Genomic DNA, 14,579 nt, shown 5'->3' on the forward strand with positions numbered 1-14,579 from the left:
AATAGACATTCACCAAGACAAGTATTTACTTTAACAAAAGTTGTTTTTAATTATCTTTCAACATGAAAATAGAATCAAACTTTAACTTATCTCTTTACTTAACTAACCCAAATTAACCCCCTTCTAATTCTAAGCGCTCATATATGTAATGTCTGTGTAAATTTAAGGAAAGTTCTTTGGTTCACAGTTCAATCTCACTTCTCCTTCTTCCAAGTTCTCTGGATGCAAGCAATTCTTAGACTGTGCACAGAATTTAACATGTATAAGGTTCACCAGGCTTTGGTGCTCAAAAGGTAAATGTTTACCGTTCAGGAAGGTTCTTGTAGGATTTTCAGAGAGAGATTTGTTGTTCCAGGATGTCCACAACTGAGGTAACACCATTAGTCACCTCAAGGTCTCGCTGATTAAACTTTCCTCATCTGGGTTTTCCAGAAAGTAGCCTCTTTCTTTCAGGCTACTACAGAGTTTCTTTCTGTTCCACTTATTCTAAGAGAAACATCAGACAGATAGCACTTCCATCCACTGCTCTGGAGCTTTCTGTTTCAAACCAGCTTCCTGGCTTGCACTGTTCAGCTGCTTTTTCAGTGTCACACACACTAGCTGAGAGAGCTTGTTGAACTAGTCTTCTCTTTCTCTCCAACTGCCAACTACCGGAGAGCCATGTGACTCTCTCACTTGCAAAAACCCCCATCTTCTTCAGCAAACAACAGGAGTTATCCTTCTCTTGGTCAAACTGTTGTCTTAGATAAACAAAACCCAGGAGTGACCTTTCTGTGAGCACTTTGCAGAAAGGTCAGAAGCCTTGTAGTTATCCAACCATCCACCCTGTCTCCAATTCCAAACAATGGTCTATTCATTTCATGACGGCATTTCAATTAGCACCTACTTGTGAAATGTGCATGAAAGTCTCCAACCATCCTATAATGTTACTGAATATGAATTTTTCAGTCTTTCAAATAAGATCTGTTTTAAAATGTGTGTAATTTTACCAAATTCTCCCAAATATTTATCCTCCATTACAGTTGATGGTATTATAATTGAATCCTATATACTGTGATAATTGATAATATATTAACTACATTGTTCTTTTGGTGCAGATATTGTGCTCGAGCTCTCATGGAATGCTTAAATTGGCCATGGGCAAAAGAGAAACTAATTGAAGGTGAAATCAAATTTTGAGATGGCCCTGTTTCCATCAAATCTTTGAATTCATTTTGAGTACATTACTTGTATGGTCAAGGTGCTCATGGGAAATCTCTAAAATGTACAGTGATATGACTTTCACTGTACTTTTAATTTTGACAGACTTAAATTCCCTAATATTTACATTGCAAACCATTGAAAGAGAACTTGCCTTGTTTAAATATCTATCTATTTTCTTTCAGTTGTGGAAGCTGCCTGAAAGTTTATCATCTGGAAAATTGATAAATATTCATTTGGAACTTGCTTTCATTGAATGTTGCTGGACTATAAACCAAAGGAGTGGAAATGGATCTTTCTGAGCTGACCCTTTGTATTTGCTGTGGACAATCGCACATGCCTCAGGAAAACCATTCGTATAATTATCAGGATGAAATAGATGATGATCTAATATGTGACATTTGCCTCCAGCCCTTAGTGGAACCAATGGATACACCATGTGGCCACACTTACTGCACTTTGTGCATTACTAACTTCCTACTTGCCCAAGATTTCTGTCCCATGGATCGTAAGCCCTTGTGTCTAATGGTGTGCAAGAAGTCGAGCCTGTTGGTGCATAAATTGCTGGATAAAGTATTGGTCCTCTGCCCATTTAAGGAACATTGTAGTGAAGTCTTGCAGCGCTGTGACCTTGAAATGCATCTACATCGCAGGTAAGTCCACTTAGCTTTAGAGAAGAACATCAAAACATTCATAATGAAACAAATGTGTTCTTGATTTTGTCTCCTAGAAACTCTTTTTGTTTGATTAAAGTGATGACTTCCATTCACAAAATCATAAAGCAACATTAGAAACTTGTTACAGAGTTGTACAATGTGGAAACAGGCCCTTTGGGTCCAACCCTATCCATCTCAACCAAGCTGTTTACCTGAACTTGTTCCATCTGGCCTATATCTCTCTAACTATTCCCTGTCCATGTACCTGTCTACACATTCTTTCAAAAGTTGTAATTGTACTTGCTTTAACATCTTCTGGCAGTTTTTTTCCATATACATTGTACTCTGTGTGTGGAAATCACTGTCCCTTGAGTCTCTTTGAAATTTCCCCTTAAACCTATGCCCTCTAGCTGTTGACTTCTCTACCCTGTACCATATCAATATCCCTCATGATTTTGTATGCAAGGTCTCCTCTCAACCTCCAGGGAAAATGGTCCCTGTCTCAGCTAATTCAGTATCTCCTTGTAATTCCATCCCTTCAGCACTGACAACGTCATCATCAATCTCTTTTGTGCCCTTTCCAGCTTAATGATATCTTTCCTTGACAACCAAATGTGCCCAAAGTACGCCAAGTGTGGTCTTACCAATGTCTTGTTAAGCTGTAACATGATGTTTGAACTCCTGTACTCTATGCCCTTACCAATGAAGGCAAGCACACAAAAAGGTGTCTTTATCAAGTGTCTCAAGGCCTTCAGACTCGATGTTAATAATTTCTCTAGTTTGCCTTCTAACATTTTTTTATAGTGTTTAAATAACTGTTAAGTTCCTAAAGATCCATTCATGTATTACTTTGACCACTCCATCATGATGTATGTATTGAAGCTAAAATCCAGACCTTAACTTACCTTTAATGTTTGCCTTGGAAGAATATAATCTTTTATATCTTGCAGAATTAAACTCTTTTTAGCTCATTGTATATTGTGATCAAGCAAATCTACGTTACAATATGATTTTATTTTTGTCATCAATACATACAGCTTTTGAATGTTAACATTTGAATTCCATATCAAGATGAATTTTGAAGAGCGACCAAGAATATAGAATATTGATGGAAAAGTAGATGGTTTCTAAATGGACTTAAGTAAGGTCTTTGACTAGGCCCCATGTGGTAGGCTGGTTCAGGAGGTTCTGGGGGAATTGGCCAATTCAATACAGAATTGGCTTGGTGGTTGGTGTCAGAGGGTGATAATTCAGGGTTGTTATTCATATTGGAGGACTGCAATCAATGTTGTGCCACAGGTAATGATGATGTGATCATTGTTGTTTGGGATCTCATGGTTTGGGATGATGATTAAGAGGCTTGTGGATGATATTAAAGTTGCTCATACAGTGGAGAGTGAGGAAGGTAATCTGAGTAAGCATGATGAGATGGCCGAAGGACCTGTTCTGTACTCCATAACTCTGACTAATAGGTTTGAACTAGGAGAGCTTAGATAGGCTGGGACATTTCACTCTGGCGCATCGAAAAATGAGGGGGACTTTATAGAAGTTTAGAAAATCATGAGATGCAGGGAAAACGTAAATCCTTGTAGTCTTTTTCCTGAAGTAGGGGAATCAAAAACTAAAGGACATAGATTTGAAGTGAGAGGGAAAAGATTTAAAGGGCACCAGAACACTTTTTATGCACTAAGTGCTAGGTATATGGAATGAGTTGCCAGAGGGGAATAGATGGTGGCGGACACCATTATAACATTTTAAAGCATTTAGGCCTGTGCGTGGGTGTAAAAGGTTTAGAGGGATATAGGCTGAACGAATGCAAATGGGACTAGCTTGGGTAGACAACTTGGTCAGCGTGGACAAGTTGAGCCAACTGGTCTATTTCTGTGCTGTAAAATTGACTTTTTATTTTACCTTCAATCCAAAACCTGTTTTCTTTGATTAGTGGCAGTTGTTCTTGCACCTCAGCTGCAGATATTGAGATCATTTTCAGCTTCTCGTTGATTAATGGAGCAGGTTCAAGGAGATGATTGGCCTCTCCTGCTGTCTCCCAGTTAATGACATGTGTTTTATTACAAATGTTATCTCCTTGTATTTCCTTGGAAACTTCTTTCAATGGCCATCCTAAAACAGAAAGACATCAGCTTTCTGTGAATGTACTGAAGTAATTTACTAAGTTCAATTATGATATTAACTGTAGTCTCAAAATTCATGACTCTATTTAAAATTTATGAAAAGGCGGGCAACAGTTGCAATATTCTGTTTTGTAATTCAGGCAACAGAGACCATGTTGCAGATTTTGGATTTTTTTAGGGATATTTTGAATTTTTGCAATTAACATCTGGAGTTTAATTTCCTCTTCACTATTTAACACCTTTGAAGAAAGTTATTTCAGAGATCATTTTAAGGCAGTCATATCTTTTTAAATAATCACTTAACTGTGCAAAGTATCTCACAAAGGAATTTTACAAGAAGGCTTTAATTAGTGTTCTACCAATAAAAATGAAAGATGTTTGTTTTTTTATTTTAAGAGAAAACAATTAGCATTGTTTATTTTAATTTTAAGTCACAAGGTTTTCTTGTTATTTGAGCTATTCACATTTAATGACAGAATAGCCAAGAGCAGAATGCACTGTGTGGGGAAACAGGAGTGAAAATAAATTCTTATTATCCTTTCTCACAGTTAGTGTGGATTATGGATGAGGATAGGATCTTGATGGGCTAAGGTGTCCTTTAATATAACCTGTTGACATTTGATAGTTTGAAAGATGAAAGGCAGGAAAAGGAATAGGATATGGAAAGTAGTCATTTTGTGTGAGGGTACCAGCGAGAAAGAGGAGATTATTTGGTTTCACCCAAGTTTCTTTCACGTCCTCTGGACACACCTAAGAATGCCTAACACTCAATACAGCATAGTGGCACACCTAATGTAGCTGCTTCCATCCTGACCTCTACAGTCTGTATGGAATTTGCAAACTTGCACTTTGTATGCATTTCCTTGCCAAAGATGTGCAAATTTGTAGGTTAAATAGCTGCTGTAAATTGCGCCTGGTATGTCGGTAAGTGGTGAAATCTAGGGAGAGTTGATGAGAATAACAGTTGAGATTCTGGTTTGGTTGGTGTAAATGGGTGTTTGATCAGCATGGACTCGGTGGGCAGAGAGATCTGTTTTTGAGTTTTATGCCTCTTTGACTGCATGACTCAATACTTTGAATATATGGTAACCCATGTAATACAAGGATGATTAGGTAATTTGCTTTGTAATGTTTGAAATTGTCTTGTATCTGAAGGATTTTTTTCTCCTATTATTTTTCACTTGAAAGGCAGATAGAGAGGTTGCTTAACAAATCTGTAAAATGTTCATTTCTGTCATTGCTGCATTCTTTACTGATCTGGGATCTGTCTAGATTTTATACTGAAGGCTTTGGAGAAGATCCTCTGAACATGTTATCAGCGATGGGGTTTTGATGAAAGGTGATTGACTGAAAGATTAACTTCTTTCTCTCTACACAGTTGCTACGTGAACAGGATTTTCTAATTGTGTTGCAGATCTTTGGTGTCAGAGTTAAAATTTTGTGCTTGCAAGCAAATTCTGTTTGTGGTTTTCAAGATGTTGTTTACATATTCTTTGAGTGTCTCCTAACAACATCTTCACGCCAAGCTCTTAGGGCTTGTTAGAGAGATTACATAGGTTAGTTTAGTTCCTTTATTCTCCGAAATAGCAAGGAGTTAGAATGTTCCAACTATTTTTATTGACTGTCTAACTAAGTTTTACCACCATCTAAAACATTTAACAGCTTGTAACAATGTATAGCAACTGACAATAATATTAATTATGTTTTATAAACTTTGGAAAACTCAACTTTAGTACAGATTTGTTACAAGGTCATAGAAAACAACAACATTCTGATATCCTCCACATGATTATAAAGAAAAATAGTCACTACAATTTTTTAGTCAATGAAAAAATGGAATGCAAGACAATAGAAAGTTGGAAATTAGATTTGGAATTTGGTCTGGATTGATTGGGCTCTGTTTCGAACTCAAGAAGGCATGATCGTCAACAACATCATCAAGGCCATTGAAGAAGTGGTAAGCCTTACTAAAGGGTTCCTTCAACACAGTTTGGAGAAACTGCTGCTTGTCCTTTGAGGACTGTTTTGATTTTGGAGTTATCGCTGTGCAAGTTTCACATGCAAGTGCGATACGTGTCGAGAAGATGAAGTCACTGAACTTAAAGAAGAATTGCAATGGCAGCACTTAGATACAAGTGGAGCCAAAGCTGTTCTCTTTGCGAGACTGAACTAGGCAATAGAAAAGCAGAAGGTTACAGCTGCTGGGAATACAAACCCCACAGAAGTACTGCAGAAAAAACATCAATGGACACCAAGATCAGCTGCATGGAAATGGGTGATGATGTGCCACAGGATGGTGATGAGGAGGACAGACAATCAAGAGTGGAGACAGTCAGATTTTAAGATGACATCTGAAATAGAAGATGACATACAATGAGGTGATAGTGCCACAAATACTGCTAGCAGGAGAAGCAAGTGGAGTTCTACAGCAAGCTCCAGTGTTTCAAGTACTGCATCTACACATGTAAAAGTTCAGGCTGACGTGGCCGCTCTTGAACCAGAACAAGAATGGCTTAAGGATAAATATGCCTTAGAAGAGCTAGAGAAAGAGCAGCTACAAAGAGAAGAGGGAGCCAAAACTGGAGCAGCCAAGGAGGCAAAAGGAGCAACTGGAACAAAGGGGAAAAAAAAAGCTGTTATTGAGTCGAGGGTACTAGAAAGCTGAGTGTTTGAAGTAAAGTGTCTAACATTCTGGAGTCACGTTTTGAGGAAGGACAACAGAAAACAAAAAATATTTAGTACCAAAGTAGAGCCATTGTTACGGTTATGAAATGTGTATGGACCTGAACAAGCCAGTATAAGGCACAGTGCTACCAAATATAAAACCCCAAAAAAGACTGGATAGAGATGAATCAAATGCCATCTTATGAGGCAGAATACTTCCTGCTCTCAACAGGTACCAGAAATCTGGGTGAACAAAGTCACTTACGCTCAGGCACGAGAAGGCAAAATGGAATGGCTGCATCGTTAATTCAGTTACAATCTCCCTCTTCTCTGCCCAAGAGAAGGATTCCAGTTTTTGATGGTGACCCACTTCAATTCCAAGTGTTTATGAAAAACTTTGAACATGGTATTGAAATTAAGAGCCAAAACTTGGAAGATTGCCTATATTATTTGGAACAGTTCATGAGTGGACAAGCACAAGAACTTGTAAAGAGTTGCCATCATATGGTCCTAAACGAAGGATTCGAAAAGGCTGTTTTCATGAAAGAAGCATTTTGGAAACAAGCATAAAATTGCTACAGCTTGTGTACAGAAGTACACATGGTCCTCAATAAAACTGGATGACACGAAGGGTTTACAAGTTTACGCCCTCTGTCTAAGAGGATATTTCAAAGTCATGACGGAGAACGGCCATCAACAAGAGCTTGGCATATCTACTAATATGCTAATCATTTTAAATAAATTACCCTACCGAATGAGAGAACTATGGAGAAGTTCAGTTGAATTCCAGAACAGATGTGATAAAATGGCTACTTTTAATGATTTGGCGGAGTTTATTGAATGGCAAGTAGACATTGTCACACATCCAGTGTATGGAAATATGAAAGGCAATCAAACAGTAAGTAAAGAAGTAGAGAAGTTCAAATCATCCCCTCAACCAAAATTTTTAAAAAAGTACATTTACCACATCCCTAGCAGTTGCAGATAAAGAAATTAAGGAAAAGGAAAGTTTGCCTGCTGTGAAGAAATGCTTGTTTGTTCTGTCATGATAAACACAGATGAAAAATAAAACACAGTGAGAAAATGGCTTTTTTGAAGGAAAATGGAGTGTGTTTTTGTGTCTGTTAGACATTAGACAGCCAGTTCTCTTCCTCTTGCATGAACCACAGGATCTTTCATGTGTCTGTGTAAAGGACACATCAGCAAAAACTGACTCAGCTGTGACATATGCAGTCAAAAGCATCCCAAAATACTATAGATCTTGCAGAAAAAGAAGATGGAAAGGTACAAACAGCAAGAAGCAGATGGAAACAGTGCTGAAGCCTTGGTACAGACAGATGATCTTAATGGGGCTGGTGAGAACAACTGCAAACTTTTAATAGTACCTGTGCAAGTCAAGGCCAAGAAAGGAAGTGCAATAGTGCGTACTTGTGCATTTCTAGACCCAGGAACCACTGGGTTATTTTGCACCATGTGGTTAATGAATAAGCTTAATTTTAAAGGAAGAAGGTAAAAAATTCTATTGAGAACCTTAAGTCAAGTTAAACACGTTAAAACTAATATTGTTTTGGGCCTAGAGGTCACTGGACTGGATAGTAAAGATTTTTGTGAACCCCCAGGTGTACACACTTAAAAAAACGATGCCTGTGCATAAAGGAATCGTCCCACATCAAAATGACATTGAACTGTGGACGCATTTGAAATCAACTCAGAGTTGCTGATTGGTTCATATGTACCAAAAGCTCTGGAACCACTAAATATGATAAAGGGTGTGGGTGACAGACCTTGTGTTGTCAAAATGATTAATGGACCATTAGGAGGAAGAAAAGAGGTTCAAAATCAGTTGGCTGTAAGTGTCAACAAGATCTCGATTGTTAAGCTTCATAACCTGTCTTCCTTCAAAGGAAGACCAGCAGTTCTTGGAATTAGTGACAAAATCTGCCAAGCTGGTTAATGATCATTATTACATTGAATTACCTTTAAAGAAAATGGGAATATGCATGCCTTCAAAGGAAGACCAGCAGTTCTTGGAATTAGTGACAAAATCTGCCAAGCTGGTTAATGATCATTATTACATTGAATTGCCTTTAAAGAAAATGGGAATATGCATGCCTGATAATTGAAGCATTGTCGAACAATGTACACTGAATTTAAAGAGAAGATTCAAGAAAGATTCTTCCTTTCATTCAGAGTACACCAACTGCATGTCTGACATGATATTTAAAGGTTATGCAGAGAAAGTACCAGATAATATCGTGGAGCAGAGGTATGGCAAAAAAATGGTACTTACCGCAACATGGGGTTTCGCATGGAAGTATCACTAAATTCTCAACTCTTACAAGGTGCTGATTTGATCAGTATGTTGATAGGAGTCTTAACTAGATTCCGTAAAGAACCTGTTATCATCACTGCAGATATAGATTCGATGTTCTATCAGGTGAAAGTTCTGAATGAAGACCTTCACTTGTTATGATTCTTTTTGTGGCCTGATGGAGGCTATGATAGAAAATGGTAGAATACAGAATGACAGGGCATCTATTTGGAGTGAATTCATCACCAAATTGTGTGAATTTTTCCCCTTGGGAAGTGTGCTGAGGACAATATAGAACAATTTATTTCTCACCATTAGGAATAACTTTCTTGTGGATGACTGTCTCCCTCCTGCAGCTTTGCTGTTCCTGTGTTAATGCTAACAAAGTCCCTTTAGTAAAAAGGGTTGTTATGAAATAACAACCCGCTTCAAAATAGAATCCCATGTACTTTCAGCAAATGGATGTTAAAAGTCTTGTTCCCATAATTTCTTTATACCATCCAGAGAACTATTCCTACATCTTGAGAGCAGTTTATAAAAGGCAGAAAGCAATTCTTTATGATTACGTTTAAAATTATATACTTCCCAAATAAAGTTGAAATCTAAATCCTGTGGAAGCCTCAACGTTAAGGAAAATGAGAAGCTCCTAATGTGCAAATTTTAAAAAAAAATGTTTAGGCATTTTAAATTTAATAGATAATCTAGAAAAGATTGGATACCCAAGCTTAGCCATTGGTTATAACCAATATCTTGGGCTGAAGGTAGAAAAAATGGATTGCGTAGAATAGGGCTAATCAATAAAAACCTCTGGTAACCAAAATATTTTCTAAATTGAAACCAAATTTTCAGTGTGCCTGACTACCAAATTATCAGTTAACTTGGAAGCCAAAAAAAAGGCAAAGGTGTTCCAATATCAAAATGAGAGAGTACCTTTCAGTAGACTTAATCTCTTGGTCAATCCATCTTGAAGCACCTTGGTGTTCATTATGATGAATCCATATAGTAATATATCTAATATTAGCTGCCCAGTATTTAATTCTAAAATTAGGTAATGCCAAACCTCCATTTATTTAAATATTTTGAAGGAAATTTTTTTTGAGGCAGGGTCACTCTTTGATCCAAGCAAAAGAAGAGATTAGAGAATGTAATGAATCAAAAAAACACTACAGCTTGAAAAATATATAAGGATTTAGGCAAAATATTCATTTTGATAATATTAATGCTTCCAAGAAAAGTCATCGAGAGAGGAGATCATTGAGATAGGGATTTCTTAACATAATAATAAAGTAAGGACATTTTCCTTAAACAAATTGTTAAACATTTTAGCAATAATAATACCTAGATAGTTGAATTGATTTTTAACAAATTTAAAAGGGACGGAGGAGCCAAAGGAAAAGGAAGAGTTCAAAACAAATATTTCACTCTTGCAGATGAAATTTCAAGTCTGAAAAAGGGAATGAATATTAAAGGACAAGCCACATTCATAAAATCAACTCTATTCTGGAGAATGGTGTTTTAAGAGTGGTGGTGGACGGGGCGGCGTCTTAGCACAGCAGCAATGCCAGAAGAGATGAAAAGTCCTATCCTACTGGCCAAGGATCTTTACATCTCTGATTCTTTGGCATATTCACGAAGAGGTTGGCCATAGCAGTCGCAACCATATTTTATCCACACTACCAAAAATATTGGATTCCTGGTGCCACTGGGTAAATCAGGAAAATTATGTCCAAATTTGTCAGGATGCAAATACTCCTTCTGGACAACAGCAGGTGGCTGATTTTCCCCTTGGACAGAGTCTTTCTGGATAAACCTCCCTTCACTATGGAGCTGATTATTTTGGACCCTTTGAAGTAAAGCGTGGAAGGAGCGTCGTGAAATGCTATAGTATTATTTTCACATGTTTAGCCGTAAGAACAATTCACACCAAAGTGGCATCATCACTTGACACAGATTGTTTCATTAATACCCTTCAGTGTTTTATTGCCAGGGATGGACAGGTAAAAGAACTACGATCTGACAATGGTTCTAACTTAGTTGGGACTCAATGCAAATTAAAGAAAGCGCTATGGCTGGAATTAGAATCAGGATCAGAATCATGATGTACTACTCCACAAAAGAATTAATTGGATCTTCCTGACCTCTGCTGGCTCGCACCATGGAGGTGTATGGGAAAGATTGATTAGATCAGTGCTAAAAGTTCTCAATTCCATCCTACGTGGACAAAATCTTGATGAGGAGAGTATTTGGATAGTTCTTTGTGAAGTGGAAGCTATCCTCAACAATCGTCCAACCACTAAGACTTCTACAGATCTAAATAATCTTGAAGTACTTAACCCAAATCACCTTTTGCTTCTTAAGACTAAGCCTTCATTGCCACCAGGGCAGTTTCAGAAGGAAGACATGTATGCTCACCACAGGTAGAAGCAGATGCAATTTATATCAGATTTGTTCTGGAAAAGATGAGTGAAAAAATATCTTCTACTGTCACAGGAGCAAGAGAAATTGTTTAAGATCAGGTGCAATTTCATGGCGGCGGATGTCATGATCATCATGGACTATTCAGCACCTGGAAATTCCTATTTGATGGAAAAGATTGTTACTACCATCCAGGGGGACAAAAGAGGGCTTGAATGTCAATTTCAGATCAAGACCAAAACTGGCTCTCTGAATAAACTAATTACCAAAATCTGTCTTTTACAAGATTTGATAATTGACTTTTATTTTCTTTTGAAATTTAACTGATATATACTATGTATTATGTTTTTTTTTATTTGATGGTAATATTTTTTTAAACATAATAATTAGGGGCTGGTATTGTAAGGGTTAAAATGTATTTCATGTTTGCAGCAATTTCTGTTAGTGGCTTTCAAGATGTTGTTTACATATTCTTTAAGTGTCTCCTAGCAATATCTTCAAGCTAAGGTCTTATAGCTTTTTAGAGAGATTACATAGTTTAGTTCCTTAGTTCTATGAAATGGTAATGAATTAAAATGTTCCAACAATTTTTATTGACCATCTAACAAAGTTTTGGCATTGTCTAACAATGTTTAATGGCTTGTAACAATGTATAGTGTTACGAGCCCAGAGGATGCCCAAAACCCAGCAGCAATAGATATTCACAAGACAAATGGTTACTTAAACAAAAGTCGGTTTTAATTATCTTTAAACATGAAAATAGAATCAAACTTTAACTTATCACTATTGACTTACTTAACTTAGCCCCCTTTTAATTCTAAGCACACGTGTATGTAATGTGTATGTTAGTTCAGAAAAGTTCACAGTCCAATCTCACTTCTCATTCCTCCAAATTCACTGGTTGCAGGCAATTCTTATACTGTGCACAGAATTTAACATTTATAAAGTTTACCAGGCTTTGGTGCTTGAAAGGTAAATATTGTTCTTGTCAGTTTTCAGAGAGAAATTTGTTGTTCCAGGACATCCACAATTGATTCCTTTTTAATCAGCCATTCCAGTGTCTTGCTGATTAAACTTGCCCCCTTCAGAGTTGTCCAGATGATAATTTCTTTCTTTCAGGTCATCCAAAGTTCATTTTTGTTTCACTTATTCCAAGTGAAACATTAGACAACCAGTCCTTTCCTTTTGCATGATCTTTCCTTTTGCATGATCTTTCCTTTTGCATGATCTTTCCTTTTCCTTGATCAAAGCACTTACAAACCCATCTTCCAAATTAGGCTTTCCACAAGCTTACCAGCTTGTCCTATTCCAGTCCCAGCTGCTGTTACTGGCTGTAACACTGTAGAAGTTATCTCTCTCTCTTTCTGCGAGAAAGCCTGTTTTACTCTCTCTGTTGCAAAACCACATGACCCTCTTAGAACTGCAAGCTCCCTTCCAAACAGAAGCAGCTCCAACAAGTTCTTTCATCTGTTGCTTTTTTGTAAACAACAATCCATGAGTGAAGTCTCTTGGGCACTCTCCAAAGCTCTTGCATAGACTGTTGGCCCCGACATGTCTAGCATGGGGAAGAGCTCCAGTATTTTAAATAAGATTTGTTTTAAAGTGTTTGTATGTGACCTACTCTAACAAACCTTTCCTAATTTATCAATCAAAAACATACCAATATACTCTGTCATAGTAGCAACGGATAATAATGCTAACAATGTTTAATAAACTTTGGAAAACTCAACTCATCTTGATTATGGATTTGTTTAAATGAGTTAACAATGATGACAACAACAACATTCTGATATCCTCCAAGCGATTATGAAGGAAAATAGTTGCTACATTTGGTATCTGTTGTATTTTGATTTTAGTGACTCACGCACTATATTTTTTATTTTAACCTCCCATGGCCCTTTCCTTTCTGTTGGAAGATATTATCAAATTCTTAATCTTCTGATACTATAAGCCGGAATAGAATCAATAGTAAATATTTATGTCATGTGGTACAATTTTGCTTTTGTGTTATGTAATGACCAGTTTTTTTTTAAAGTACTGTGCTGTAGGGACCAGGCCTCTCCAGTGCTTCCATTTCTCTTGTTAGGTTGGATCAAAATGTATATCTAGTCAAATTTTCTAAAAGGGCACTGCTTTCAGTTACCCATCTGATGATCAGATTCAGTAATCTTCTTATATTTCAATAATGTCCAGTACAGCTTAATTTTAAAAGATTTAAGTTGGAGTGCCAGCTTTTGAGCAGAAATCACATTTGAGCCTAAATCAGGAAGTGACTTGCGATTCAGAGGATTTAAATGCATGTGTCCTTAATAGGAGGGGAAAAGTAGACAACAGAAAAGGACTGCAGCCTTGGTCCTTTGACAATGAAGGCTCTGTTGTTGATGGCGTTACCCTGGTTAAGTCCAGCTAACTACATTGATATTTCTGGTAACCTGCACTTTCAGTATTCGGAGCTGTGAGTAACTAAATTGCTTCATATCTTACTTATACTGAAATATTTTTAATGCATGTACTTGAGACAAAGAGACACAGACCAAGTTGTCAATATTCCATGCTGGTATTGACATGTATTTTTGACAGTAAAGAGTTGCTATTTAGCTTTGCACCCCTGTTACAATTTAGAATGGTAATCAAACCTTATTCTGCTTAATCAGTATTGTCATTTAGCTTTTTTTATTTAAACTATTGCATATGGATGTAGCTTAGTTATTTGCTTCAAAAAAATGTCTGCTCAAAGGTGTATTCCTCATTTGTTCCAGAATCTCTTTTAATACTAAAAAGAAAGATGTTAATACTGAAAATCATAATTAAAAGCAGAGTGTGTTTGAAGGAAGCATCAGGCTGCTGTGCAATTGGTGGCACAGCTGGAAAATATTCTTGAAAAATGACTTTTTATCTTTAGGGACACGTTAAGCTATTGGAACATATAGATCCATTATGATAACTTCTAAAAAGTGTTGTTACTGACATTTAGAAATAGAGCAACTTGAATTTCTGTAACATTTGCTTGCCGCACAGGAGGACTCTGGGTGGTCGCATTGAGAAAGGCAAAATGTGTAAGAACAAAAATTGCTGGGTGGGATAGGATTGGGCTTATTAAAGCTAAGTGAGATGGAAAGATTTAGGTTTTGGGCAAGTATGGAGAAAAGTAAAGGTAAAATTAATAGTTGTGACTGGAACAGGATAAAAGCAGCTGCAAAG

General features: G+C 37.0%; 1 protein-coding gene across 7 annotated transcripts in view; it reads left to right on the top strand.

Annotated features, from left to right (window-relative positions):
* Window positions 1-14,579, top strand: part of lnx1 (ligand of numb-protein X 1) — a 282,074-nt gene that overhangs the window by 90,860 nt on the left and 176,635 nt on the right. For all 7 annotated transcript variants that reach the window (XM_069924659.1, XM_069924664.1, XM_069924660.1 and 4 more), the window contains one exon: window positions 1,386-1,853. In XM_069924659.1, coding sequence (XP_069780760.1) covers window positions 1,489-1,853 — 365 coding nt within the window. In that variant the 5' untranslated portion in view covers window positions 1,386-1,488. The remainder of the gene's footprint in view (window positions 1-1,385; window positions 1,854-14,579) is intronic.

This window comes from Narcine bancroftii, chromosome 3, assembly GCF_036971445.1.
Source record: "Narcine bancroftii isolate sNarBan1 chromosome 3, sNarBan1.hap1, whole genome shotgun sequence".
In the NCBI taxonomy this organism is placed as follows: domain Eukaryota; kingdom Metazoa; phylum Chordata; class Chondrichthyes; order Torpediniformes; family Narcinidae; genus Narcine; species Narcine bancroftii.